General features: G+C 46.9%; 1 protein-coding gene across 6 annotated transcripts in view; it reads right to left on the bottom strand.

The window, feature by feature from the left end:
* CTNND2 (catenin delta 2) overlaps positions 1 to 26,931 on the bottom strand; it is a 492,702-nt gene that overhangs the window by 360,734 nt on the left and 105,037 nt on the right. For 3 of the 6 annotated variants that reach the window (XM_060244323.1, XM_060244325.1, XM_060244319.1), the window contains one exon: positions 8,360 to 8,612. The exons of 1 other annotated variant lie outside the window; for it this stretch is intronic. In XM_060244323.1, the coding sequence (XP_060100306.1) occupies positions 8,360 to 8,612 (253 nt within the window). Of the gene's footprint in view, positions 1 to 8,359; positions 8,679 to 26,931 lie in introns of all 6 variants that reach the window. 2 more of the 6 variants (XM_060244322.1, XM_060244320.1) reach the window with 1 other exon arrangement.

The raw sequence follows: 26,931 nt of genomic DNA, 5'->3' as shown, positions 1-26,931 counted from the left end.
AGCTTCTGAAGCCTTTTTGGCAAAAGAACGGGAGACAGCATAAGAAGCCCCTTCCCTGAGGAAAGGGAGGAGGCAGGGAGAAACTGTGAACTGCCAAAAAGGCTATTTTGAGGCTGCTGCTGCTGCTGGCTTGTCCTGCCAGGTCTGCCTGGCCCTCAAGCACACGCCAGGCACAAGCAGCCCCACAAGAGCACCCAGGGGCCAAAGACACTCCCACACAAGAGTCTGCAATCCAACAAAACTTGGCATAAATGAAAAAGGAGCACAAGGGCTGGTGCTGGCTGAAACGTGGGCATTTGGGCCTCCCAACAAAGCCCAAGAAGCACACAAAAGAGGCATCTCCTCCCCAGGGCTTCTCCCACACTTTCCATGCTGGGCACTCTGCATTTCAATCTCACGAGTCTTTCACAGGATAAGAAGTCCGGGGAAGCTGCAACGACTTGGCAGGGTGCCTCTCCTTCCCCTCTCCTCTCCCCCCACCTTTTCTCCCTTCCGCCTTTCGGCTTCCTGCCCTCCCTAGCCCTGGCATGACAGCCCAACTGCACAGGGCCAGGGGAGGCCCACTTGCAAGGCGGGCAGCCTGCCTCCCCATCTCACCTTCCCCACATGAGCTCTTCTTTCCCTTCACCTGACAATCCCCACAGCCTCCCCCTTCTTGGCTTCCTTCCCAGCCACGCACCAGCATCACTTTTACCTCCTCCCCCCATCTCCAACGCTATTATTTGTTTCACAGACAGCCCCCCCTCCCTTGCCTGTGCCTCCTGGGCCCCACTCTCACCACACACGGAGCCTGGCCAGGCACCTCCTTCACCTGGATGGGGCCCAGCAGAGCCAGGGACTGCCATCTGCCTCACCTTGTGCAGCTCATGCTGGACTTGGTCGGATGTTGCTCCCTGCCTCACCTGGAGCGGGGCTCTGCCAGGCAAAGCCAGGTGCCACCTACCCTGCTTGGCACAGACCTCAGCCAGGCCAGGCACCCTGCTTGAGCATTGTGCAAGGGGTTGACCTAGATGACCCTGGAGGTCACTTCCAGCTCTATGATTCTACCTTGCCTTGCCCATTGCCACCATCCGCTTTGCTCCACTCAGCACTTGGCCAAGCTGGGCACTGCCCAACGGACTCCCCTGACTCCTCCCCCCCACTCTATGGAATCCAACACACTGTTGCTAGTGAAAGAGCACACACCTCTGCTGAACCCAACCATGATCAGCCAATCAGAGGAAATTTAAAGATGAGGTGAAAACAATAACTAATATCAGCCAACAATTGGCTGCTCAAAGAAGCAGTTGAGCTGCCTCCAGCCACAAGGGAAAGTTGGGGGTATAAATATAAAATAAATAGATAAAGCACCCCATCACACCCACTTATGGAGCAGATGGCGGCAGAACCTACCAAGAGAGACAATCCCGGACTTGGTCCTAAGTAATGCCCAAGACCTGGTGAGAGATGGAAAAGTGATTGCACCCCTTGGGAACAGTGACTATAATGTTGCTGATTTCACCATTTATATAAATGGGGAGTTGCCCCAAAAGATCAACGCAACCACTTTAAAGTTTAAAAGGGGTAACTTCTATGAGATGAGGAGGCATGTGAAGAGGAAACTGAAAAGAAAGGAAAATAGGGTCAAAAACCCTTGGGGAAGTTCAGAGACTATTTAAAACTGCAATCCTAGAAGCTCAGATAAAATATATATTGCAGGTTGGAAAGGCACAAATAGGTATAGAAAAAGGCCTATGTGGTTAACAAAGTAATGGAAACTGTAAAAGGCAGGAAGGATTTGGTGGAAAGCTAGTTCAAGTGAAGTTAATAAAAGGGAAAACAGGCTGTGGCAAATAAAATGCAAGTCTGTGATCAGGCAGGCAAAAAGGGAATACAAGGAGCATTTTTGCAAAAAACATAAAGACCAACAATAAAAATTTCTTCAAATACATTAGAAGCAGGAACCCAGCCAGGGAGGCAGTGGGGCTCTTGGATGACCAAGGGGTAAAAGGATTACTGAAGGATGATAGGGAAATGGCTGAGAAGCTGAATGCATTCTTTGCCTCTATCTTCACTATGGAAGATGAAAAGTGCTTGCCCACTTCAAAACCGCTGATTTCAGGAGGGGTGCTAAAAGACCTGAGTCATATTGAGGTGATGAGATATGTCTACCCATAACTAGTAGACAATTTAAAAACTGATAAATCACTAGGCCTGGATGGCATACATCCAAGAGTTCTGAAAGAACTCAAATGTGAACTTGATTTCCTAACAATCTTTCATTAAAATCAGTAATCTTTCATTAAAATCTGCCTCTTTTCCTGAGGACTGGAAGGTAGCAAATGTCACCCCCCATCGTTAAAAAGGGTTCCAGAAATTACAGGCCAGTCAGTCTGACTTCAATATTGGGAAAGTTGGTGGAAACCATTATTAAAGAGAGAATTGGTAGGCACGCTGATGAACAAAAGTTATTGAGGAAGACTCAGGGAAGATCTTGTCTCACTAACCTGTAAGAATTCTTTGAGGGGGTGAAAAAACATATGAACTAGGGGAACCCAATAGATGTTGTTTACCTTGACTTCCAGAAAGCTTTTGATAAAGTTCCTCATCAAAGTAACCTCAACAGTCATGGGGTAAAAGGACAAATCCTCTTAGAATCATAGAGTTGGAAGGGACTTCTAGGGTCATCTAATCCAACCCCCTGCACAATGCAGGAAACTCACAAACACCTCCCCCTAAATTCACAGGATCTTCATTGCTGTCAGATGGCCATCTATCATCTGTTTAAAAACCTTCAAGAAAGGAGAGCCCACCACCTCCCAAGGAAGCCTGTTCCACTGAGGAATCGCTCTAACAGTCAGGAAGTTCTTCCTAATGTTGACTTGGAAACTCTTCTGATTTAATTTCAACCCACTGGTTCTGGTCCTACCTTCCGGAGCCACAGAAAACAATTCCACACCATCCTCTATATCAGGGTTTCCCAAACTTTCACCCTCTGTGGCCCGGTTATTTTTACACTTCTCCTTTGTGGCCCACTAAAATTTGGGGGTGGAGCCAGAAGATTTTGGGGGTGGAGCTGGGAGACAGGAAATGATGTACAAACAAGCCTAAAACTCTTGCAATATTTTGTTTAGGGAAGGTAGGAGAATAGTGGGATTTTGCAATGCAATTGTAAAAATAAAACATTAAGAAAAAGCACAAGGACCATACAGCAGAAAACTAAAAATATAAAATGTTCTCTGCCTGGGAAAACATAAAATGGCAGGGCGTTCAGATGTATTAAACTGAGACTATGGGAATCGGAGGATACGAAATTACGGCCAACTGACCCTTATATTTGCTCTCCAGCTTCCTTAGGTCTTTATGCTTTTTGTGGCAAAATGCCCAATTATCTATCAGACCTAACCACTCCAAGTCATCGCAGGGCATTTATGTTGGCTAGACTAAACGCGTTTCCCTCCAAAGTTTTACAAGGGAGATATCAGCGAGTCCCTTTAGCCGACAGACTTTGCTCCTGTGGAGCAAATACCCCTGACTCAATCCAGCATATATTGCTTGATTGTTCTTTATACCATAACCTCCGTAAAGATTTATTTGGCAAGCTTTCTTTTTCTCCAGATTTGTCTATTCTGCCACCCTGTTATTATTTATTGAGTGATACTGAGGGGGTGGTTAGTGAGGCTGTGGCAAAATTTCTGGCTGACATCCTTAAATTTAATTCTGACCATGCTTGAATGCATCTGTAAGCTCGGTTTTATCTTGATTTTATCTCCAATGTTTAAATTTTTATATTCTGTGTATTTTTATCTGAATCTATTATGCCATTAAAGGTTTGGTATGGTAAGTACTTTTCTCCCTTTCTCACAATACAAGAACTCGTGGGCATTCAATTAATATTGCTGAGCAGTTGGGTTAGAATGGATAAAAGGAAGTCCTTCTTCACCCAAAGGGTTATTATCACATGGAATTCACTGCCACAGGAGGTGGTGGCGGCTACAAGCATGGACAGCTTCAAGGGGGGATTGGATAGGCATATGAAGCAGAGGTTCTTCAGTGGCTATTTGCCACAGTGTATTGATGGAACTCTCTGTCTGGGGTAGTGATGCTCTGTATTCTTGGTGCTTTGGGGGGGGCAAGAGTGGGAGGGCTTCTAGTGTCATGGCCCCACTGGTGGACCTCCTGATGGCCCCCGGGTTTTGGCCACTGTGTGACGAAGTGCTGGACTGGATGGGGCATTGACCTGATCCAACATGGCTTCTGTTCTTCTGTTCCTTGTAGCAAAAACAATGGCCTGGATCCCAGCCTCTCTTTCCTCTTGTGCTTGATGCAAAGGATGAGGGTGCCTGCTGCCAGCCCCACTCTGACAGAGCAAAAAGGGTCCACTGACCCACAGGAACACCATTTTGGAGATCACAGAAGACTCAGAGGGGATGTAATTAGAAATCAGAATGCCATGAACATTGCACCAGATATTTCTAGCTACGATATCATATTTTCTTTCTTGTTTTGTTGGCTATTGTAGCCATACACAATAGCTAATTGTAAAATTGTCCTATACAATTTCTTTGGTAACTATATTTTTTTCTGTGTGTTTTCCCCTTTTTCCTATTCTGTATTTCCTATAAAACTCAAATTTAAGTCTAGAAAATAAAAAGGAGGAAGAGGAGGAGGAGGAGGAGAAGACTCAGTGGGAATTGGTGTTTATGCAGTGCTTGGAAGGGAATTCTGCAAACTCAGTGTTGCCTCACCTGGTCAATCAGTCCAATCACATCCCAGGATTCATTTGACCAGGCTGAGGAAGACCCCGAATGAGCGTGTGCTGAAGGCTGTGCAGCAGAGCCCTGGGATATCCCCCTCCCCACATGCCCTCCTCCCTCTTAGAAGATTTCTGAACTGGAAGGTCTTGCTTTTGCCCCCCCCCCCTCCTCTGAATGCCTGAAATTCTTCTCCCCTCTTTTATTCCAGGAAGGTGCCATCAATGCCTCCAGCACCAGACATCAAGGAACAAAGCTTTTTTTTTTTGGGGGGGGGGGTATGTGCGGATGAGTTGAAGAAGAGCTCCCTGGTATGCAAGAAGGGGGTTATGTGACCAGGACCTTCACGTGGGAAAGGGGGAACAGTTATCCTTGCATAGTTTTTTCTCTGCTGTGGTAGCTTTTGAATTTTGCTCCCAGGAGGCAGGCTCATCACAAAAATCCATCACAGAACACATAAATTGACAGAAGAAGTAATGTGAGGGTTCCCCCACATCAAATACATCCTCCTTAGCCAGCAAATCAAACCAAAGAGAGACAGGCTAGCTGAATTAATGTCAAAACACATTGCTATGCGTCAGCACCACTGAACAAACCTGAGTAGGAGTCTAAATAGGATTCCTCTTAACATTGATTAGTTATTAATGGAGGTTGAACTTTGTGGTTTTTTTAAATGAAGGATGATTCAAGAAATGTCACTAAGATGTGCCTGCAGGAAAAATTTTTGGGGAAAAAATGTTTAGTGTAACTTTGCTTATAAACCCTGAATCTGATTGAGCTCATATTCTTATTCAAGTATTCGGGGGGGGGGGGGAATCCCCGGACTTACCTGGAGGACTTTTGTGAGCTGCTGCCAAGACGCCCCCCCCCCCCCCATGTGACAAGGCTATCCCACCACGTGACCAACAGTGCCCTGCATTGCCTCGTAAGGAAGGGGGGAAGAGGGACTCAGCGATGGGGCTGGAAAACATTGTTTCTGGCCTTTCCTGAGGAGAGAGGCCCTGGTAGGGTTGCCAACTCTGGGGTAGAGGATACCTGGAGATTTTGGAAGTGAAACCTGAGGAGGGCGGGGTTTGGAGAGGGAAGGGCTTCAATGGGGTATACTGCCATAAAAATCCACCCTCAAAAGCAGCCATTTTCTCCAGGTGAACTTCTCTCTGTAGCGTGGAGATCAGTCACACAGCTAGAAATCTCTGCCCACTTCCTGGAGTCTGGCAACACCAGTCTCAAGGAACATGCAGAGCCAGGGAAGTCAGCTTAAAAGGGGCCTTAAAAGGATCAGGGCCTTAAAAGGACCCCTGCCCCCCCATTCCCAAACACCAGCACAACTTGATCCTGTAATTTCTAACTGAGAGTGCTATGCAAGGCAATGACTGAATACACAGTGGACACAGGGAAACTTAGCTAAGGAAATATGGAAACACCTAAGGAAATATGAAATATAGGAGAAATGGGTGGATTCACAGTACCATGAAAGAAACAAGAAAAACAGTAGGGAGACACCAACCACACCGATCTTAAAGTAATTCCATTTCTATAACAGATCACTGCTGCTGTCAAGCAGATGATGCCCCCAGAGACAGACATGCTGCACTTTCCTCTGTGCAAAAATGTCCCCTCCTTCACATTCCTCTCTCTGTCTCCAGCACTAGGGATGGGCGTGGACAGTGATACAGACCCAAACACATGACAGTCCAGGGGGCAGGGGCCGGGCCCTGCAATTAGGCTTTTCAATGGGCTGCCCACAGATGATGGTTTTTTCCAGGCGGTCCGTGGAGGAGTCCATGAGCCAGACAACCTGGTGCCAAAGCATTAATTGCCAGGCAACCCAGGGAGATGCATGTGAGAGACTCCTTCTCCTTTTGAACATTGGCGCATAAGATCTTTCCCCTCCCCCACTGCCAATCTGCACAGACTCCTTCTCCTTTTGCACACTGGCCCTTGGATCTCCCCCCCCGCCCTCCCCCACTCCCAATCTGCAGGCAACTTGGAGGGAAAGAAGACAGGCATCCCAGGGAGTCCCTCAGCAACTTTGATGCCTCAAGCTTGCAGGGGCGGGGGGGTCGCATAGTACTCTCCCCTTTTGTACCCTGGACCCCCTCCCATTGCCAATCTGCATGCAAGATGTATGGCAAGTAGGGGGGGCATCCTAGGAAGATCTGCTATGACTGTCATGCCTCTAGTGGGGCGGGGGGGGGCATTATAGCTTGTCCCAAAATCAGACCAGTCCATTTAATGTCCAAAACCCATGGAAGTTCATGGTCTGGGAAATCCACAGGCCACAGACCCAGATGAACCTCAATTTTTTTGGCCCATGCCCACCCCTCTCCAGCACAGCCAATATCTCTGCCATTTCTTTTACATATACGCATATACACACACACGCACACTATACCCTTTTCTTATAGCCCAGGATGAGACTTCTTAAAGAAACGAAGACAAGAGATCTGCTTCCTGGAAGTGTTCACACTAAAGGGCCGTGTGCATAGTCCTGTTTTGCAGGACACGGCCGGACAACTGCTCATCGTCTTCCATGTGAAAGACGAAGAGGCCGAGAGCATCAGACAGAATGATTTGCTTCTGGATCAGAAGTGCAATTCTCCCATCAGCCCTGAAAGAACAAGCATCTAGTGGACTGCATCTAGCAGACTGCATTTATGTGTTTAAAAAGTTAAGCATACAATAGTGAATGAACTTTACTTTACCATGCTTATTTCACCACTGGGAATGGAAGTCTTGAATGAAAAGGGCCCAGCTTCTTGAATCGGCCTCACTGCATATTCCTCCAGTAAACCCAGTTTCAGTATCATGGACTGACTAGAAAAGACCTTCTGAAATCCATGAATGGGTGTCTGGCTGTTTAAGTGTCAAGCCCAACTGGGGGGGGGGGGGCTGAGGGGCCTGAGTGGGCTCAGCCCTTCCCTCCCCCTCCCCAACAGCCCTGTCTGAACATTTCCCTAACCCAGGGGGGCAGAAGGGCACCTCTAGAGGGATGTCCCAAGCTGAGGAAAGGCCACTGGGAGAGAGGGTTAAACCCCTGCAACCCCCAGACAGTCCCCCAAAGGACACACAACTGGCTTGAACTTTACCTACTAAAGAAACTAAGTCCTTCACTACATTTGAATGGAAAGCCCATGAGGATGAGAGCCCCAGGCCCAATTCTCTCCCTCCCTCTAAGCTCCAGCTCTCTGACCTTGCAGAATCAGTAGCATTTTACAAAAATTGTTAATACTCCTGGATGCATCGTTATTTCCCATTCTCTGTTGCTGGAAAACTTGCCCCAAACAATTCAAAAATCCTAGCAGAGGCTTCCCTACTTCTTTGTCAGATGTGATCCGGTCTTAGAAAAAGCTTAACGGACTACTCAGAGGGGAGGGGGGGGGGTCACAATTGTGTGTCTTCATGGTACTTTCTCATTTTTGTTCTTAAAAAGCCCAGTCTGAGGAAAACAGCAAGGAAAGAGCACTCAAGCTAAGCAGCAAACCTCCCAGCCTGACTGGTTTGGCTCCTTCAGCAACACACCCTCGAGCTGAACCATGATAAAGGTGGCTGCAACTGCAAACCTCTTTTGCGAGCGAGCAAGCAAGCGAGCTTGTAACCGTAGAGAGAAGTAATATTTCACCCACCTTGGATCTTTCTGAATGCTATCAATGGAAGGGGACCTAGCCAAGGTTCCCTCAGGCGGGATGGCTGGTCCAGATTTGCTGTATGGTGACTCGACAGAAGGACAATACTGCAGCTGTCGGTAGGGGTCTGCGTAATTGGCGGCCGGGCCTGCTGCATAGCTGGCCCTCTGGAAGGTCGCGGTTGCGTTCTGGGAGCCGTGTTGACTGCCTGTGCGCTGTAAGGGTACGGAGTCGACACCAGGGGAAGATGGGGCTACGACAGGAAAGTAGGGACAAAGTAAAAAATTGAGGACCTGTTCACAGAAATGGTTAACCAGGTCTAGGCAGAGGAAAAAAATACAACACATATAAACAGGGGTTTGAAAAGAATGAGGGGGAGGGGGGAAAGAACATTGTCATACCTGAAACCACAATGAAATACACTGGTGAAAATGTCAATATATTATCACATAATACTTCATAATGTTCAAGTTTTGAAATTAACTTCCAAGTAGAGTTGCTTTAGAATATCAACATCAAAGTAAACCCTCCCCCCCCCCCCCCAAAGGGGCAAATCCACACAGCTGCTATCTGGCTTTTGTGACACCCCAGCAGGGAAGGATCCACGGGGCAAAGGTCAACATGGATCTCACTCCTAGAAAAGCATTTCACCAGATCTGTCTGAAAAATCAGTGCTGGTGACCTAAAACAGATTTGGTTATATAGACATGCATTTGGAATACTTGACCACACAAACTGTCAATAACACAGTGGAGAAAAGCCAACTTAATTGGGAAATGCCCAAGTCGTCAGTTGGGGGGTTTAAAAGTGTAATCTCAAAAAAGCAAGCATCCAACAACCATGCTCAACAGCAGTTTTCATTTCAAGCTATTGTTTTTGAAAGAGTCCTTAGCTGGGGCTGTACTGGGGTGCCTCCTTGGGTGCCTGGTGGGAAGTCCTGGGAAGCCAGAGCTGACCTGGGAGCCCCAGTGAGGGGCTTCCTTCCTTCCTTCCTTCCTTCCTTCCTTCCTTCCTTCCTTCCTTCCTTCCTTCCTTCCTTCCTTCCTTCCTTTTGAGGCCAGTGAGAAGCAAAGGTGGGTATGGCCATGGCCTTCTTTCTCTGCAGAGTCTTCCTAGCAGGTCTCCCGCCCTGCTTAGCTGGAGAGACCTCACAAGGCCGCCTTCCCGCTCATGTGCATACTTACTTGGAAGTAAATCCAATTTAACAAAATGAGACTTACTTCTGAGTAAACATGAATGGGATCTAGCCAAAAGGTAGGTCCCATTCCTCTATTATTTATCACATTTAAACATTAGTTTCTGATTGGTTCAAGTGCATGTAAAACCAAGAGAGGAAAGAGATGGTTTCCTCCTGAACTCTCTTCTTGAAAGTTTCCCAATGTCTTTTTTTCTGTACTCACTGGACTTCGTTTTTTCCAGGATTAAACAGGACTTTTGGTGTCACCTGTCTGGAATCCAGGTCACTGACAAACTCTTTGAATTTAGCAGGGGAGGGGCAACATTTCAAGGGGCAACTTGATGGGTGGGGAAGAGACCATCATCTTCTCTGCGGCCCCTCCTGCCTCAGCTGCAGGCACCAAAAGGCACATTTCCTGCTTCTAGGAGGAGAGCTCTGGAGGGGGTCAGCAGCAGAATTCCTGCCTCCCCCCAGTCAGAGGAAAGGGGGCCTAGTAGAGTGATAAGGGGCAGGACTAGTGAGTGGAAAGATGTGCGCCATCTTGCTGCTGTCCCTGGAGCCAAAGCTTTGGAGACTAAGATGCTGCCATTGCTAAGAACAAGCCCCATCCAATGAACAGGGCTGATTTCTGAGGACACCTCTTGATGGTTGCTGCTCTTTGCCTGCCTGAGGCACACATCTGGGAATTCAGAGATGGGGCCAGTGACTTCTCTCCAAAGGTAAATTTAATCGATGGAACTGCTCTATGTCCATTCATTCATCCACCTGGACTAGAATATCATTATCCTGTCATAATGATTTGATGTGGAAGTGCTTTGCAGAAACTGGCAAGTGAAACTAATTGTACATTTTATAAATGTCTTCTGTGACCTTAAAAATAAACATACACACACATGCCAATTTGAATATAAGCACATATGCAGCATTCTTCATGGTGAAAGTTTCCAATATTATTTTACTCCTTCCAGGATGGTGTCAATGTTCATTTGCTTCACACAGCTGCCATTTTTATATGTTTATGGAACAGCACACCAAACTACAGAATGTACTTGTTATTTATGGCAATGAGCAAGATGGTGCAATACTGAAATCCTATTGGTTAGTAGACACTAAAAAAAAATGCAATGGTATCGTTAGTAGGCCACATGCACAACAATACAAGACAGGTATTCAATCTTCATTTAACAGTGCATATTTTATAATAACTGATGTCTCCAATGAACATCTAAAAGGCTGAATGAAGATAAACTAGAATATAAGCTTATAACAACTTACAAAATCAATATATTCAAAACAGCAATCAACATTTCTGGAAGAAAAGGGCTACAAAACAAAATAAATATACACCAAGTCAAGAACAAACAAAATCCTGGAGTCCAGAGTCTGCTTCTGCTATTAATGTACATGAAAAACACGTGGAGATTCTAGAAATAAACAAAGATACAGCCGTAGCACTTGTTGAACAGTTAATCAGATTGAAACCGTATCGACTTCAATGAGATTTAAGGAAACACTGGACTGTGTAAATATGAATAAACAGGAAATGCAGTTGGGCATCATGAAAGAAAAATTACCTCAGCATCAGCAAGTTTCACAAATGTTAATAAAACCAGAAATCAAGGTCTTCATTGAGCTCTGAGACACTTGAGGAAACTATGAGGAATCTCCCCCCGCCCCCACTCTTCCAAATGACTGCCTGGATGGCAGCAAATCTGGAAGGAGGGAAATCGCTCATACAATGAAATCCCTGGCAACAAATCTGGAAGGAGGGAAATCGCTCATACAATGAAATCCCACGACATTTCAGAGACTGCAAGGAACTCCTTGAAGCCGGCCAGCCCAGACTCCATCCCACCCCTTGTTTCAGAGACACAGGAACTGTACAAGAAGCATCCTGAGGGCTCTGCTCTGGCCTGGGCCCCTCTTCTCCTCCCAGAGGCCTTGCAAAATACCCTCTGCTGGTTGGCTCACAGTGGCCCAAGGTAAGGGGGGGTCCTCCGATGCCACCACATCATCTGTCCCCCCCTTTTACCCACAGCCTTCATCACTACCCCTGCAGGCAAAAAGAGACCAGAACCAATTAGCCAGCAATCTCTTAGTCATCCGGGCAGGCATATGGTTTCCCCTCAGTTAGAGCAGGGCTTTAGAATGGCACAGGGTTAGGCAGCTTCCCACTCTGTGACTTTGACTATTTATGACTTTCAAATGAATTCTTTCTTCACTGAGTCCAAAAATAATTTCATCAGTAGTTGTATCAAATCATGGAACAAAGTTTGCCTCCAATGGCACCTCTAAGACCAAGAAAGTTTAATTCTGGGCATAGGCTTTGTTGGCCTTAAAGGTGCCCCTTAAAGGACTTAAACTTTGCTCTCTTGCCTCAGACCAACATGGAGACCCACCTGACTATATCCAATCAGGCATTCTTAGTTCTGTTATCAGATTTTTAATCAATCAATCTAACCCAGAGTTCCCTACAGCCAACTATGTCCAACTGATCTCTCCACCCACCGAGCTCAGGACTTGCATGCTCTACTCCTCCTGGTGGTGCATCTAGCCCCGCTTGCCCAGGTGGTGCTTGCTGGGTGGGCAAGCTCTCCTCCCAGGGGCTGTGGGGGTGCTTTGCACTCTCTGTGTGTGAACCATGTCACGTATGGCATGGGAGAGACAGAATGCTCTGGGGGGCACCTCTTCTGGCTGCTTCAGTGGGTGGGTGGGTAGGTGGGTGGAAGGCAGGGGCAGGGGCTGCAGCAGGAGCTGGTTTCCTGCAGGATGTCCCGGAAGTCTTGCGGGTGTTGTTGCTGCTGGGGAGCTTCTAAGCAGCAGGAGTGGGGGGGGGCAGGCCAGGCAGTCAGTTGCTCCTCTGAGAGGGACTTCTCCACAGAGGCTTCCTGGCCCTCCTGCTTCCGGGAGCCCACAGCAGAGGGCAGCAGCCAGGTCTATGGTGGGAGGGAGTTGCCAAGATGAGCCCAGAGGCCTGTGTGCAGGTGCAATCTTGGCTTCACCCACTACCCTCAGCTAAAATGAGCCACGGGTCTGAACTAGAGGTTTAAAATTTTTGGAAACTTATTGAGTTTTTCCAGTTTTTTTTCTCCAGGCCTTCACCTCTCTAGTTTCAAACAAGTTTAAGTCTGCTCAGGGAGAGATCACGCAAACCCTGAAGTACAACTAATAAATGCAACTAATTAACCAACATCAGGCCCTGGTCTGATGGACCCTGACTGAAGCCAGCAACTGGACCAGTGGCTGCTGCTCAGGCATTCCTGCTAACCTCCTTTATCAGAGGGTTTCATGCAGGGCCTGAACTAAGCCTTGACTAATAAATCCGGTTCTCAACTTACTACACTTTTCGGGACCCCCTTGCAAAGTTACTCTACACTACTTTCATCTTCCCAAAATGAACCATCTGTCAACACTGTTGTATTCTGTTTTTCAGTCTTAGTATTCCCAATGTCACGTTCTCAGGGTGCAGGCAGGCAAAGCCAGTCCAAGGTCAAGCAGGAGCCAAGTCACCAATGCAGAATCACAAACCCGAATCAGAAGTCAATGTCCAAAAGCCAAAAGGTCAGGGTACCAAGGAAATCAAGCAGGTCAGGATCAGTAATCAGGAAGGAGCATGGATGCAAGCCAGAGAATAGACTTGTTGCTTCCACAAGGTTACCAGGTCCTAGATGGGAGCTATATGGGAGTCTCAATCAGCCTGCTCCCTGGGTGGCAGTGACTCTGCTAGAACTCAGGGCTGAGAGATCTGAAGCATCGGTGGTAGGAATCATGCCCTGAGAACGTGGGTGCGACCATGTGCCTGGCATACCAGCCTGGAGTCCTGCGTTCCGCATTGTGTCTGAAGAGTCAAAAGGGCACAGGCATCTCATATCCGTGTTCAACCACATTCTCACTCTTTACGCTGACCCTTGCAGTATTGACAAATTGATGACTGTATTGAATCCTATAAACAATGATCTGTTCCCTTGAACAGATGTTTCCTGTTATTTGTTTAAGCACTATGTACTAAGCAAAAATGTAGCTTCAAGACAGGATGTATAAATAAAATAAAGGTTGGCTGAAAAGTCAGACCTCTCTGCTTTCACAAGATACATGGGTCGACTGATCACTCCTTCAAGTGGCGCCCGAAACAGAGACAGCTCACTGAAGCAGGGACAGCTCAGCTCCCGGGACAAGGGAGAGCTCCTGTTCTCAGATATCGCCTGGCACAGCCCAGCAGCTCAGCTCCTACTTATCAAACGCCTGGCATAGGCCCAGAAGTGCGCACTCCGTTGTTCTCAATGACCCCTGTCATTTGGTAAGTATGGGTGGACGGTTCTCTCAGGCTGAGCAGAAACATTTAGATGAGTTAAAGTTTTTGATCCAAAAGTCCGGTGGATCCGTGACTTCTGACCAACTTAAGACTCTGTTACAAGAGATCAGTAAGCAATGCCACTGGTACCCAGAGGGAGGTTCTCTTAAACTTCAGGACTGAGGGAAGATAGGAAAGACCTTTCACACAGAGTCCCGAGCTTCTATTAAACTGCTGCAAGTCTGGCATAAATGCAGGTATGCAGTAGAGAAATTTATGCCTGTTTCTAACGCAAGCCAGCTCTCCAAAGCTTGTCCCCTAAAAGGCACTGGTGTCCAACTTGTGCCCCCTGCCCCTCCTCTTCTCCTTCTCCCCCTCTTCCACCAACAGATCCACCTATGGGCCCACCATCTAATGCCCCAGGACGCATGGTCTGTGAAGTTTTGGAGAAGGAACTTGATCAGGCTAAATTGGAAAATGTCCCAGAACTGACAGAAATGTTGTCGATTTGCCCTGTACATTTGACAGGGGAAGAGTTGCCTGACCCTTAATCGGTATGCCCAGTAACATATGCACTGAATGAGAATAGGCAGCAGATTGTTAACTATACTGTGTTGCCCCACTCTGTCTTGAGTGAAACTCAAAAGGCTATCAGAGATATGGGCATAGGGGAAACCAATGTGCAAAGTCTTTTAGAAGGAATCTCTAATGGATACACTGTGATTCCTCAAGATTGGAAAAATATGATAATGATGTTAACTCCTGAACAGTATGTGGTATGGGACAGTGAATATTGTAATTTGGCTGATGCTCAAGGGTGTGGCTCCAATGGGTTTTATACTGCTGAACAACTATATGGATCTGGACAGTTCAGTACTATTGAAGCGCAAGCTGTGCTCCCTGTTGCAACTGTCTGTCAAAAGCCACAAAAACCCTATTTAGACCTTATCAATTGTCTTCAGGCAGCAATCAGATGACAGATTGATAATCCTGATGCAGCAGGGGAATTGATGATAAAATTGGCCAAGGAAAATGCTAATTTGGATTCAAAAAGAGCCCCAAGGTGCAGTGTTAAAGCTGCAGTACTGCAGTCTTGAGCTCTGCTTACGGCCTGAGTTTGATCCTGGCGGAAGCTGGATTCAGATAGCTGCCTCAGGGTTACTCAGCCCTCTCTTCTGAGGTTGGTCAAATGAGTACTCAGTTTGTTGGGGGAAATTGTAAAAGACACACTTTAATTTGCAACAGTGCTCAGTGCAGCAGGCTGAAATTGTTACTATTCACACAGGCTTTCAACTTAATAGGACACCTTATATGCACTTAATTTGATTCATCAACTTCCTGGTGCATGTTTCTCTCCAAATTGACCTTAATTTGATTGACTATATTTTTAATCTTGCAGTTTTTAATTTTTTGTTGTGAGTTACCTATTTTCTATTACTCATAGTGGAAATAATTTTAATCTTCCTGGTGTGACTGCTCAGGGTAACGCATTTTCTGATAAGATTTTGAAATATGTTGTTTCTCTATTTATGCTGTTAACCTGTGTAGTTTGCAAACTAACATAAGAACATAAGAGCAGCTGTGTTGGATCAGGCCAACAGCCCATCCAGTCCAGCACTCTGTGTCATACAGTGACCAATATATGTGTCAGTTTGGTGTAGCAATTAAGTGTGCAGACTCTTATCTGGGAGAACTGGGTTTGATTCCCCACTCCTCCACTTACAACTGCTGGAGTGACCTTGGGCGGTCATAGCCCTCTCAGAGGTTGTTCTGGTTAAGAACAGTTTCTGTCAGTGCTCTCTCAGCCCCACCCACCTCACAGGGTGTCTGTTGTGAGGGAGGGCAGAATATAGATCCAATGTCTTCTTCTATGCATACACACATGCACATATATGTTTATATATACTGTGGCTAATATCAACTGATGGACTTCTGTTCTATATTTTTATCTAGTCCCCTCTTGGGACTGGCTATGCTTGTAGCTGTCACCACCTCCTGTAGCAGTGAATTCCACATGTTAATCACCCTTTGGGTGAAGACGTATTTCCTTTTATCTATTTTAGCCTGACTGCTCAGCAATTTCACTGAATGCTTAGTAGGAACCAAAAGCAATTGGCACATTTACCCATTTTCTTTCCTCATCACTAACAACTCTGCTCTGAACTTGCACGCCAGCCCTGCAAGGCGGGCCAAGTACAAACAACAGGCTTGTGCAATAAAGACAGAATACCAGCACGGCATAGAGACATGTTTAGAGCCATTTTCCTCTCTCTCTCTCTGCCTTTAGAGAAGAAACAGGAAATGAGCAGGGTTTCACTAGAACAATAAATAGCTTAGTGCTTCTTTGCATGGAGCTAAGGAATGTAACCCTTTGTGTTACAAATTGCCCTGAAAAGCAAAGGACAACCTCATTTTTTAAGGCTAGATTTTCTTTTCATGAAAAACACACACAAAAAAAACCACATTCTTGATCAGCCATACGATATAGAATTAATTTTGTTTTTCTCTTGATTTAATCTCAAGGGTGTTCTAATATGTTCCAGAATTAAGATATGGTCTCACATGCACACACGCCAGCAGTAAAAATGGCCCTGGTGACTTCAAATTGCCCATAAAAGCGTGCATCTGAAAACCTGCCCTCTCTGGAAACAGCAGCAACAAACGATGGTTCCAGACATACATCCTCCCTGCTGCAAGAACAAAAGGGGGGGGGGGTGATAACAGATTTTACTATGTGCCTGTTAGTTTTGTACATGCTAGACAAGGCCTCTGTCTATATTTCTGTATTTCTTTTGCTGAACTCCATTTTACTTTACCTGTTTTTCTGAATGTGTTGGCTTTTGTACACAATGGAACATTTAATTCCAGCATGGCATTTCATGTAATTCCACAGGTCAAGCTATTGTGGAACATGCTAATCAGACATTGTAAGCCACTCTTCAAAAACAATTTAAAGGAGTGAAAATGAGGGTTCCTACTCAAATGCAGCTTCAGGAACAATTTGAATTTCTTTAGGCTTATTAACTTGGCATGGTCCAGCTCCCCTTATTACCTGGGGGTGCAGGCATGCTGCTGTGTTTTCTCTTGCAGGTCTTTTGTGGGTTTTGGCACGTTGTATTCACCCAACTAAAGATGGCATGGCATCAGAGTCGTCCAAATCTGATTCCCAAATTTCAATTTCAATCTCAGCCTCAAATGAGAGATTGTGCAATGCCCACACACCCAGACAGCTCATGATATCACATGGGGAGATGTGAAGCGTCTAACTAATCAAGCTCCATAAACTCTGGAAGAGGCTGGGCAAGAGCCATCTCCAGAGCATTTGGTGGCTACTGTTTTTGCAGCTCACAATGATTTTTTGGTTATTTGTATTTATGTATTTTGTCTCCTGTCAAGGCGATTAGTGTTACATTTAACACAGTTTTTATCTTCCCAGTTTTTTATTCATTTAAATCTGAAAATTCCTTTTGTTGTTGGTTCTGAATTTTTATTTTCTAAAATAACAGTGTTTTAAAATTCTACCTCACAAATTTTGGTTCCTACAAGACTTTTTTTCATTTGAAGTTACAGCATGTGTTATAGAAGAACATCTGTACCCTTCCTTGGATAAAACTACCCTCTCACTGTGCATCTTCTCTCTTAAGTCTTGAAAAAATAATACTTTGTTTTATCAGTGACCCAATTATTCTCAGTGACGTGTTTCTCATAAAAATACCTTTTCTAGATTTGCTGGTAATTCACTAGGCAGAATTCCTGAAAACTCTTCATTAGAAATCTGGACTTTAATAATGTTCTGCATTCCTCAAATGTATATCTTCATTTGCTCTCTTAATGTCATTTATAGTTATGTTCCATCTATGAACTGTACATATCAATCTTCCTATTTAGCTATTTGGTGAACCTCTTACCTGTGGAAAGAGGCATCTACATGCTTATCTATTTTATTTTATGAAGTTTCAACCTCTCCATTATTTTAACCTTCTTCATCAAGGTGCATGTTTTAGCACCCTGCTTTATGCATCAGTTTTGAATTATATCTTTGCACTGCCCCACACATTTCCTTGTCTGTGTAAGCTCCTTACTAGGTTTTCTCCTAAGTTTATATATATATTGCATGCTTATTATAAATAGATTTAAGAATTGTTTTGTGTTATCAAAGATTTCAGGTTTTCACGGCTGGTAACATCATTAGGGTTTGTAGAATCTTTCGGGATCAAGTGCCGTGTTCTACTGGAGAAAGTTTTCCTTCCAGACGTTTCATTCTCAGCTGCGGAGAACATCCTCAGTGGCGTAGCAGCCGGAGCAGGCGCTCAGACCTTCTTGGCTGCTGTGCATTGAGTGAAGGTGTGAGCGCCTACTCCGGCTCAATGCCACTGAGGATGTTCTCCGCAGCTGAGAACAAAACGTCTGGAAGGAAAACTTTCTCCAGTAGAACACGGCACTTGATCCCGAAAGATTCTACAAACCCTAATTGTTTTGTGTGTTTGTCAAGGTGTATTAACCAGAATTTGCTTTTAGGATTCTGTTGTTAGTTTGTTGAAACCCACTCTCACACCTATGTGAGATCCACAGAACAAATTTTGGATGAGCTGCCACAGAGAAAAATGGTTTAAATTCTCTGATCCAGTTCCCTACTCATTTTGAATCTGATCCCTCGTATGTTAAAGCAGTGTTCTATTGAGGCCTCAGTTTTGTTTTGTTTTTGAAGTTTTTCTTATTTTTGACAATTTCATATGTGCCAAAGTTATAGCAAAAGTTTTTCTTCCCCTTTTTGTGATCATTTTCATAATCCAGGGGTAATTCCAACTCTGGTAATCTCTTTTTGGAGCTCCAATCTTGTGAACAATTTTATGTTTTCTTTTTTAAAATTCATATCTGTTGCAACAAAGTAAAAACCCTCTCATGAATCTCTAGGTGCATGCTTTCTATATGGGTGTACACTAGCCTGAATCATGAGAAGTGATGCATAGGTTTATATTGTGGATTTGTATTCTGCATCATGTATGGTGTGACGGAACCGGCCCGATTCTGCCTTCAGACCCGGTCCCGTCAGCTCCCTATTGAGTCGCCAACTCCTGGAGGGAGCTATTTCTCCTCCTGCCCCTTGGGCTCGCTGCCACCACCTGCTCAGTCCCGGGGTTCAGATTGAGAGGAACAGGACTCCCAATCCCCCTCTCCAGCTGTGAGGCTAGGCCTCCAGGTCCTCTGCCACCCTGTACTTGGGTTTCACAGAGGCCTCAGCACTTCTTTGGGGCACCCCTGGAGGATTGGCACCTTATCCAACTGCCTGCCTTCCCCCTTTCCTGGGGCCCCCTTCCTAAAAACAGCATGGTCTAAAGCGGTCTGGGGATCTATGTGGTACAGAGATTGACTGCCAGCATTTAAACAGTAAAAATATATTTATTTAAAAAGAGAAACAGATAGGAAAAGAAAAACAAAACAAAAACAGTTGCATTTAAAAAGTTAGCACAGCACAGCACACGCACAGCAAACAGCCTGACAAACAAAATGTGTTATAAACGCGTCCTGCTGGCCCTGATCTAAACTTGCCCTGTCTGGTGAATTACTTACTTTGTCTTACTGCCTGGAGGCCTCATTCTCTTTTGAATAGGCCGCATGCACAGGCAGGAGCTCTCCCACTGGCAACCTCTTCTTTCGAGCTGCAGCTGAGAACTGAACTCTCTTCCTGCCTAACACATGGCAAGAACAAAAGCACTTCCTGCCTCTCTAGGAGATTTTCCCCCTAGCGTTGTTGGTTTGGCTCTGGAAGGGAGGGGGGGGAGTGAGAGGAAGGCTACAAAGCCCGCTGAGGGATTTACTGATCCCTGCCAAATGAAGCACCACCACTGACTAAAATGGCGTTTCTCCACACTTCCCCCTCCTTAAATTCTGAGCCGGAGGGGTTGCCTCCTACAGAGGTGACCCCGTAGCAGAATCCAATCAAACAAGGAGAAACCCATTAACCAAAATATTACACAAACATTCAGGTATTTCTCCAATAATACACAAAGTCCAGCACCCTAGGTGCCCATGTCCCTTCTGGACAACAAGTCGCATTGCTGCATTCAGAAGGAATGTCCAGTCTTTAAGATGTACTCTTCCATCTCCCAGGACCACCTCTGGAGTTTGGTGCTCTCCCTTCGTTGCTGCTGTTGCTGGGGTGAGTGGTCCATCAAAGGAGGAAATTCCTGGCCCCACATATGGGGTTGGAAACTGCCCAGTTCCCACACAGTTGCTTCTTCTTTATCCCTCATTGGTGGAATATTCCCTCTGTCCACTCTGTCCTCCCAGAAAACCACCTCTGGGGCTCCAAACAATTGCTGTCCCAGCTTCTTTTTGTCTCCTTCCTTCCTACCTATATGCAACACCATGGACCTCGCAGAGACTGGCTGTGGTACATTCACCTGCACCACTTTAACTGCCTTTCCCATTTTCTCCATAGCCCCCACACAGGTAGCATCGTCTAGATCATCCACAATCATATGGGGTCCCCCCCATTCCACTTTCCGTTCACCAGTATGAAGTGGCAGGACATCCATCACCCTATCCCCTGTCCCAGCTTCTGAGAACTCCACTTTCTGCTCCCTTGCCACCTCACACAGTGTTTCCAGCCTAGGGTCATTTTGAACCTCAGACAGGAACATTTCTGGCTGCCCCAGACTTCCTATCATCTGTTCCTTCAAGCCACCCCTAGTCCCACTGTTTCCAGAACACTCAGCCAAAGTTTGATCTGGGTTCTCCGCCCCCTCAGTTGGTTTTTCAGTGTCAGCCAACTGAGCTCCTTCCTTCCTGGAAGGCTCCACAGCAACCTGCTGCCCTTGCGGAAATTGGCACCCCTCTTCCCATTGGGCACACCCTCCTGCAGGGTTTGAGACAGACTGGTCCTCCCCCTCCCTGGTTGGTGGTGAGGTGGCTTCCCTAAAGTTGCCTTCCTCCCCCCACCTTCCCCTGAGGGTTTGGCTTGGGTTCTCAGTCCCCTCGGTTGGTTTTTCAGCACTACCCAACTGACCCCCTTCCTGCCTGGAAGGTCCCACAGCTTCCCAGGATTCCTGTCTGCCCTGCTTCAAGACGACCTGTTCTGAGAGCGTCTCGGACGATCCCACTTCCTGATCCACAGCTACTTGGTGAACCGGTTCCAACCTAAGGCCGCTCAGGACCCCCTTCTGGAACCGCTCCCGTTCCCCCAAGCCTTCAGCTATGTGCTCCTCTGAGCCCACATTAGCCTTGCTGCTCTCAGAACCTCCTGTGAAATCTCCACTCTCCACCTCAGTCTCTTCAGCTTGCACATCCTTTACGCTAGACAGGTTCCCTTCCTCGCTAGGAACATCTACAGCCTCTTGCTGCACTTGGGGAAAGCTACACCCCTCTTCCCCTTGAGAACACCTTCCTCCAGGGCTTGAGACAGGCTGGTCCTCCCCCTCCTGGGTGACTGCCCTCTCTTCGCCCTCAGTAACCTGGGTTATTTCCGCCTCCCTGGTTGGTGGTGAGGTGGCTTCCTTAAAGTTGCCTTCCTCCCCCCCACTTTCCTCTGAGGGTTTGGCTGCGGGTTACAGCATTTATAGAGTACTGGCCAACCAACAAATCCCGGCCCACTAACACTGGAACTGTCTGTTCCTTCCTTACCCCACATTCAGAATAGGATTTACCTTCTTGTGGAGCTAAACCCCTGAACTGCTTTCGGGAGTGGTCTGGCCCCAGTTTAAACCTTTTAAATACAGTGGCTTTATAGGCCGCAAAAGTTATCCCCCCATCTTCCATAGGCATGCTGTAATAGATGGCTGAAAGCTCTCCAGTCAGGTTGCTACAGAGGTAAGACATATAGTCTTCCTCTGCAATCCCCCACTGTTTGGCTGCCTTCTCAAAGTTGGAGAGGTATAAGGAGGGGTCTTCTCCCTCTTTGTACACTGCAAAGTCTTTGGGGGTGACTTTGATCTTTTTGCTTAGTTCAGCTTCCAGACGTAGCACCTCAAGCTCATGGCGACGTTGCTCTTCCTGCTCCCGTCTGCGGAACTCAGCTTTCTCTCGTTCCTCCTGTCTGAGGATCTCAGCTTTCTCTCTTTCCTCCTGTCTGCGGAGCTCAGCTTGTCTCAGCTCCCTCTCTCTTTGTCTTTCCTCTCTCTCTCGTTCCTCCTGTCTGCGCTCTTGGTACGCCTTGGTACGTATTCTTGCCAGTTCCAACTGTAGCCGCAAGGTTGCTTCTGACTGGGTGGGGGCCACTTTTGCAAGTGCCCCTGCATGCTGATGATACTCCAAAAGGAGGTCTTTCATATCTACTACAGTCATGTTGTCACACTCCAGCTTGTGCTTTGCACACTCTTCCTGGAGCTGTGGCTTTGTCATCTCCAGGATTTCCCGCATCTTAGCACGCTCCATCCTAACTAGCTAAACTTTCCCTACTCCAGTTGACCCGAAAATAAAACAAAACCGCTGTTGCTTCCTCTGGGTGCTTGCACGCATCAAAAAAAACAAAAATGCCTGGCCAATCAAGTTCTCTGTTTGTTCTTATCCCACCGCTGCCGCCAAGTGGTCTACAATTACATGGGGACCGTCCCATGCAGCTTTTAGTTTATTAGTGCGCAGTGGTAGGAAAACCATTACCCTATCCCCTATTTCAAAAGTTCGGGATCGGGCTGTTTTGTTATACCAACTGTTCTGATTGCTTTGAGCTTTGAGCAGGTTCTCCTTCACCAGATCCATCATCTCTCGCAGTCGTTCCCTGAAGGACAACACATAGTCTACCACTGACACCTTGGCCTTTGGGATTTTCTCCTCCCACCTCTCCTTGACCAAGTCTAGGGGTCCCCTGACCCTCCTGCCAAACATAAGTTCAAAAGGGGAGAACCCGGTGGATTCCTGAGGTACCTCCCTATACGCAAATAATAATTGCGGCAATTTTTCATCCCAGTCTTGCGGATGAGTATCAACATAGGCTCTTAGCATTCCCTTCAAGGTCCCATTAAACCTCTCCGTTAACCCATTTGACTGAGGATGGTAGGCTGTGGTTTTCAGATGTTTCACTCCACAGCATTTCCACAAACACTCCATTAGTTCTGACAGAAAGTTACGCCCCCTGTCTGTCAGAATTTCAGCAGGAAACCCCAGTTGACAGAACACCTTGATCAGGGCTTCTGCTACTACTGGAGCCTCAGTGGAGGCTAGAGGCACTGCTTCTGGGTACCCGGTCCCGTCAGCTCCCTATTGAGTCGCCAACTCCTGGAGGGAGCTATTTCTCCTCCTGCCCCTTGGGCTCGCTGCCACCTCCTGCTCAGTCCCGGGGTTCAGATTGAGAGGAACAGGACTCCCAATCCCCCTCTCCAGCTGTGAGGCTAGGCCTCCAGGTCCTCTGCCACCCTGTACTTGGGTTTCACAGAGGCCTCAGCACTTCTTTGGGGCACCCCTGGAGGATTGGCACCTTATCCAACTGCCTGCCTTCCCCCTTTCCTGGGGCCCCCTTCCTAAAAACAGCGTGGTCTAAAGCGGTCTGGGGATCTATGTGGTACAGAGATTGACTGCCAGCATTTAAACAGTAAAAATATATTTATTTAAAAAGAGAAACAGATAGGAAAAGAAAAACAAAACAAAAACAGTTGCATTTAAAAAGTTAGCACAGCACACGCACAGCAAACAGCCTGACAAACAAAATGTGTTATAAACGCGTCCTGCTGGCCCTGATCTAAACTTGCCCTGTCTGGTGAATTACTTACTTTGTCTTACTGCCTGGAGGCCTCATTCTCTTTTGAATAGGCCGCATGCACAGGCAGGAGCTCTCCCACTGGCAACCTCTTCCTTCGAGCTGCAGCTGAGAACTGAACTCTCTTCCTGCCTAACACATGGCAAGAACAAAAGCACTTCCTGCCTCTCTAGGAGATTTTCCCGCTAGCGTTGTTGGTTTGGCTCTGGAAGGGAGGGGGGGGGAGTGAGAGGAAGGCTACAAAGCCCGCTGAGGGATTTACTGATCCCTGCCAAATGAAGCACCACCACTGACTAAAATGGCGTTTCTCCACATATGGTGTATAAAATTTGCCCTTTAACATTGGAAGGATAGAGACCTTGTCAAACTAAGACTCCATATGAGGAGGAAGAAGTCTCCAGTCCAACTCAAGTGTGGTAATTTATCTAAGGTGTGCAACCCTATCTCAACAGGGTTGAGCTCAAGTTATGGCAATTTGTGGACAGCCAAGAAAAGCTTTAAAGGGAAAAAAGCACCTATTGTTGGTTTGTTTGTTTGTTTCTCCAAGTATGTTTTCCAGGCTCTTCCATATCTACCCAGAGGTCCTGAAATTTGCCTGGTCATGCCCCACTGATGTTGGAAGGAAGGCCTCCCCCAAAACCCCATCCAAACTGAGTTATGGAGAAAACTTATTACCAGGGAAATTCCTCTGCCTAGCAAAAGGCTGTTTGCCCCAGCTGATCACAATAGTAGCCCCACAGCCACTTCCAAGTTGTACTTCCAAATAAAAAGAATTCCTTTTGGCTGCAATAGAAACAGATTTTCCTGTGAAAAGACTGCCATGCATAGAGCACGCAAACTCTCCATGAACTCAAGAAAGAAGAACTTTTGATAGACTAAGGGAGGAGGGGAACAAGGAATTATTCAGGAAATGGTTTTTGTATTGTAATAATGTAGCCAGTATTGACTGCCCATCTCTGGCCACGCTCTCACCTATGTCTGAATGTGTGTATCTTAATTCACCAAAGCCACAATAAGTTGCTTGCCATAAAGGCACATGAATTGATTCAGTCTATAGCATGTCACTTGCATACGTCCCTTGCATATCCAATTAGGGATAGTCCTTTAAAGAGTCTTGAGATTATAAAACAAATGGTGTTATATCATAAATGCTTAGCTATGATCAGGCTGTAAAAACGCCTTACTATATTATCACCTATTATCTATGGATAAAGTAGTTGGGGTGAATACGAGTGTGTAGACAGCCTGAAAGAAAATAAAAAAGAGTGGCATGTAGGAAACATGCCCTGAGAAGCTGCTTGGTTCTCAGGTCTCACAAAGACCACAGACAGGAAGGACAGGTTTCTTACCTGTAACTGGTGATCTTCGAGTGGTCATCTGTGCAATCACACATATGGGTAATCCGCAGGATTGGCCCCGACCTCGGAGAGTTCAAAGCAATCTTGATCGTAGATCTGGCGCGCCTCCCACTTGTCCTGGGAGGAGGCAGCTACTGCGCATGCCTGGACAAGGGGGAGGTGCTTAGCCACTCAGTTTCTTCCCGCCGCCGGATAGGTGGAAATAACTGTGCTAACTAGCTTCCAGCAGCGGGGAAGGCTGGGTGGGTCTGTGTGATTGCACAGATGACCACTCGAAGATCACCAGTTACAGGTAAGAAACCTGTCCATCTTCTTCGTGGTCTCTGTGCATTCACACATATGGGTGATTAGCGAGCCATTTCTTCGGAGGTGGGTGCTGGATCTGTAAGAATATGTAGGGTTAGAGCGTAACGTAATGATAGTGGTACTCACAGTGGTTAGTCGAAGATCGACCGTAGCACCGCTTGTCCGAAGGAGGCATCTCGCCGGGCACGAACGTCGAGAGCGTAGTGCGAGGCGAAGGTAGATGTGGAGGACCAGACGGCTGCGGCGCAGATGTCCTCTATAGGGATGCCTTTCATGAAGGCGGACGAGGTAGCCACGGCTCTGGTTGAGTGGGCTCGTATATGTTGAGGGATGGGTTGTTTTGCCAGCTGGTAGCAGAGTTCGATGGCAGCAACAATCCATTTGGAGAGTCTCTGAGTAGATATTCTGCTGCCCTTATTATGGGTAGCGTAGGTGACAAAAAGTCTAGGGTCTTTACGGATTTGGCGGGTTCTGTCTATGTAGAAGGCTAGGGCTCTCCGTGCATCCAAGTTGTGGAGCGCCCTTTGTCCCGCGTCCGCGGGGTGCTGGAAGAAGGCTGGTATAGTGGACTGTCTTCCTAGATGAAAAGGAGAGACGACCTTGGGTAGAAAGGTCGGGTCAGGTCGGAGGACCACCGTACTGTTATGAAATATCGTATACGGTGGGTCTGCTCTGAATGCGCAGATGTCACTGGCCCTCTTACCTGTGGTGAGGGCCGTAAGTAATGCCGTCTTCCATGACAGCAGGTGTAGTGGGATGGAAGCCATGGGCTCGAAGGGCGGTTTCATGAGTTGGCTCAGGACTAGAGACAGACTCCAGGTGGGTAGAACTTGTTTGATTGGTGGGTGTAGGCGAATGATGCCCTTGAGGAAAGCTCTGGTCGCATGGTGAGAGAATACCGTTGTGCCCTCGATGCGGGGGTGGAAAGCAGAGATGGCTGCCAGGTGTACCTTCAGGGAAGAATACGACAGACCCGCTCTAGAGAGCGTTAAGGTGTAAGTTAGTACCTGAGGTATAGTGGCATAGTTGGGGTCGAAGTTGTGCTGTGAGGCATAGTGTGAGAAGCGTTTCCACTTAAGTAGATAGGATTTCCTAGTAGATGGTTTTCTGGAGTTCACTAGGACCTGACGGACCTCCGGGGGGAAGTCTAGAAACTGATTCTCCAGGCTGTTAATTTGAGCGATGCCGGGTTGTGGTGAAGGACCCTGCCGTCCTGTTGAGAGAGGAGATCCCGTGTTTGAGGGAGTTGGATGAAGGTATTGTTGGACAGGAGCAGCAAGGTCGTAAACCAGGGTTGGCGCGGCCACCATGGAGTTATGAGGATGCAGTTTGTGTGGTCTACCTGAATCTTCTGTAGAACTCTGGTGATAAGTGGAATGGGGGGGAAGAGGTAGTGGAGTGTTCCGTTCCAAGTTTGTAGGAAGGCATCCCCCCTGGAGAGGTGGGATGGAGGACCTCTCATGTAGAAGCGGGTGCATTGGGCATTTGACGGTGAAGCAAATACATCTATCTTCGGTTGTCCGAAGATGCTGAAGATCTGTCGGATGTATCGGCTGTTGATGGACCACTCGTGGTTGTTGGTGGAGTGGCGACTCAGGGCGTCTGCCTGGGTGTTCTCGACCCCTGGTAGGTGTACGGCCGTGAGGAAGATGCCCTGGCTTATGCTCCAATGCCACAGCGCCAGGGCTCTCTTGCAGAGTCTGACGGAGGCGGTGCCGCCCTGCCTGTTGATGTAAAAGACTGTGGCGA

This window comes from Heteronotia binoei, chromosome 7 (assembly GCF_032191835.1).
Source record: "Heteronotia binoei isolate CCM8104 ecotype False Entrance Well chromosome 7, APGP_CSIRO_Hbin_v1, whole genome shotgun sequence".
In the NCBI taxonomy this organism is placed as follows: Eukaryota; Metazoa; Chordata; class Lepidosauria; order Squamata; family Gekkonidae; genus Heteronotia; species Heteronotia binoei.
Note: the sequence above shows the minus strand (reverse complement) of the source record. Positions and strands in the feature narration are given on the sequence as shown.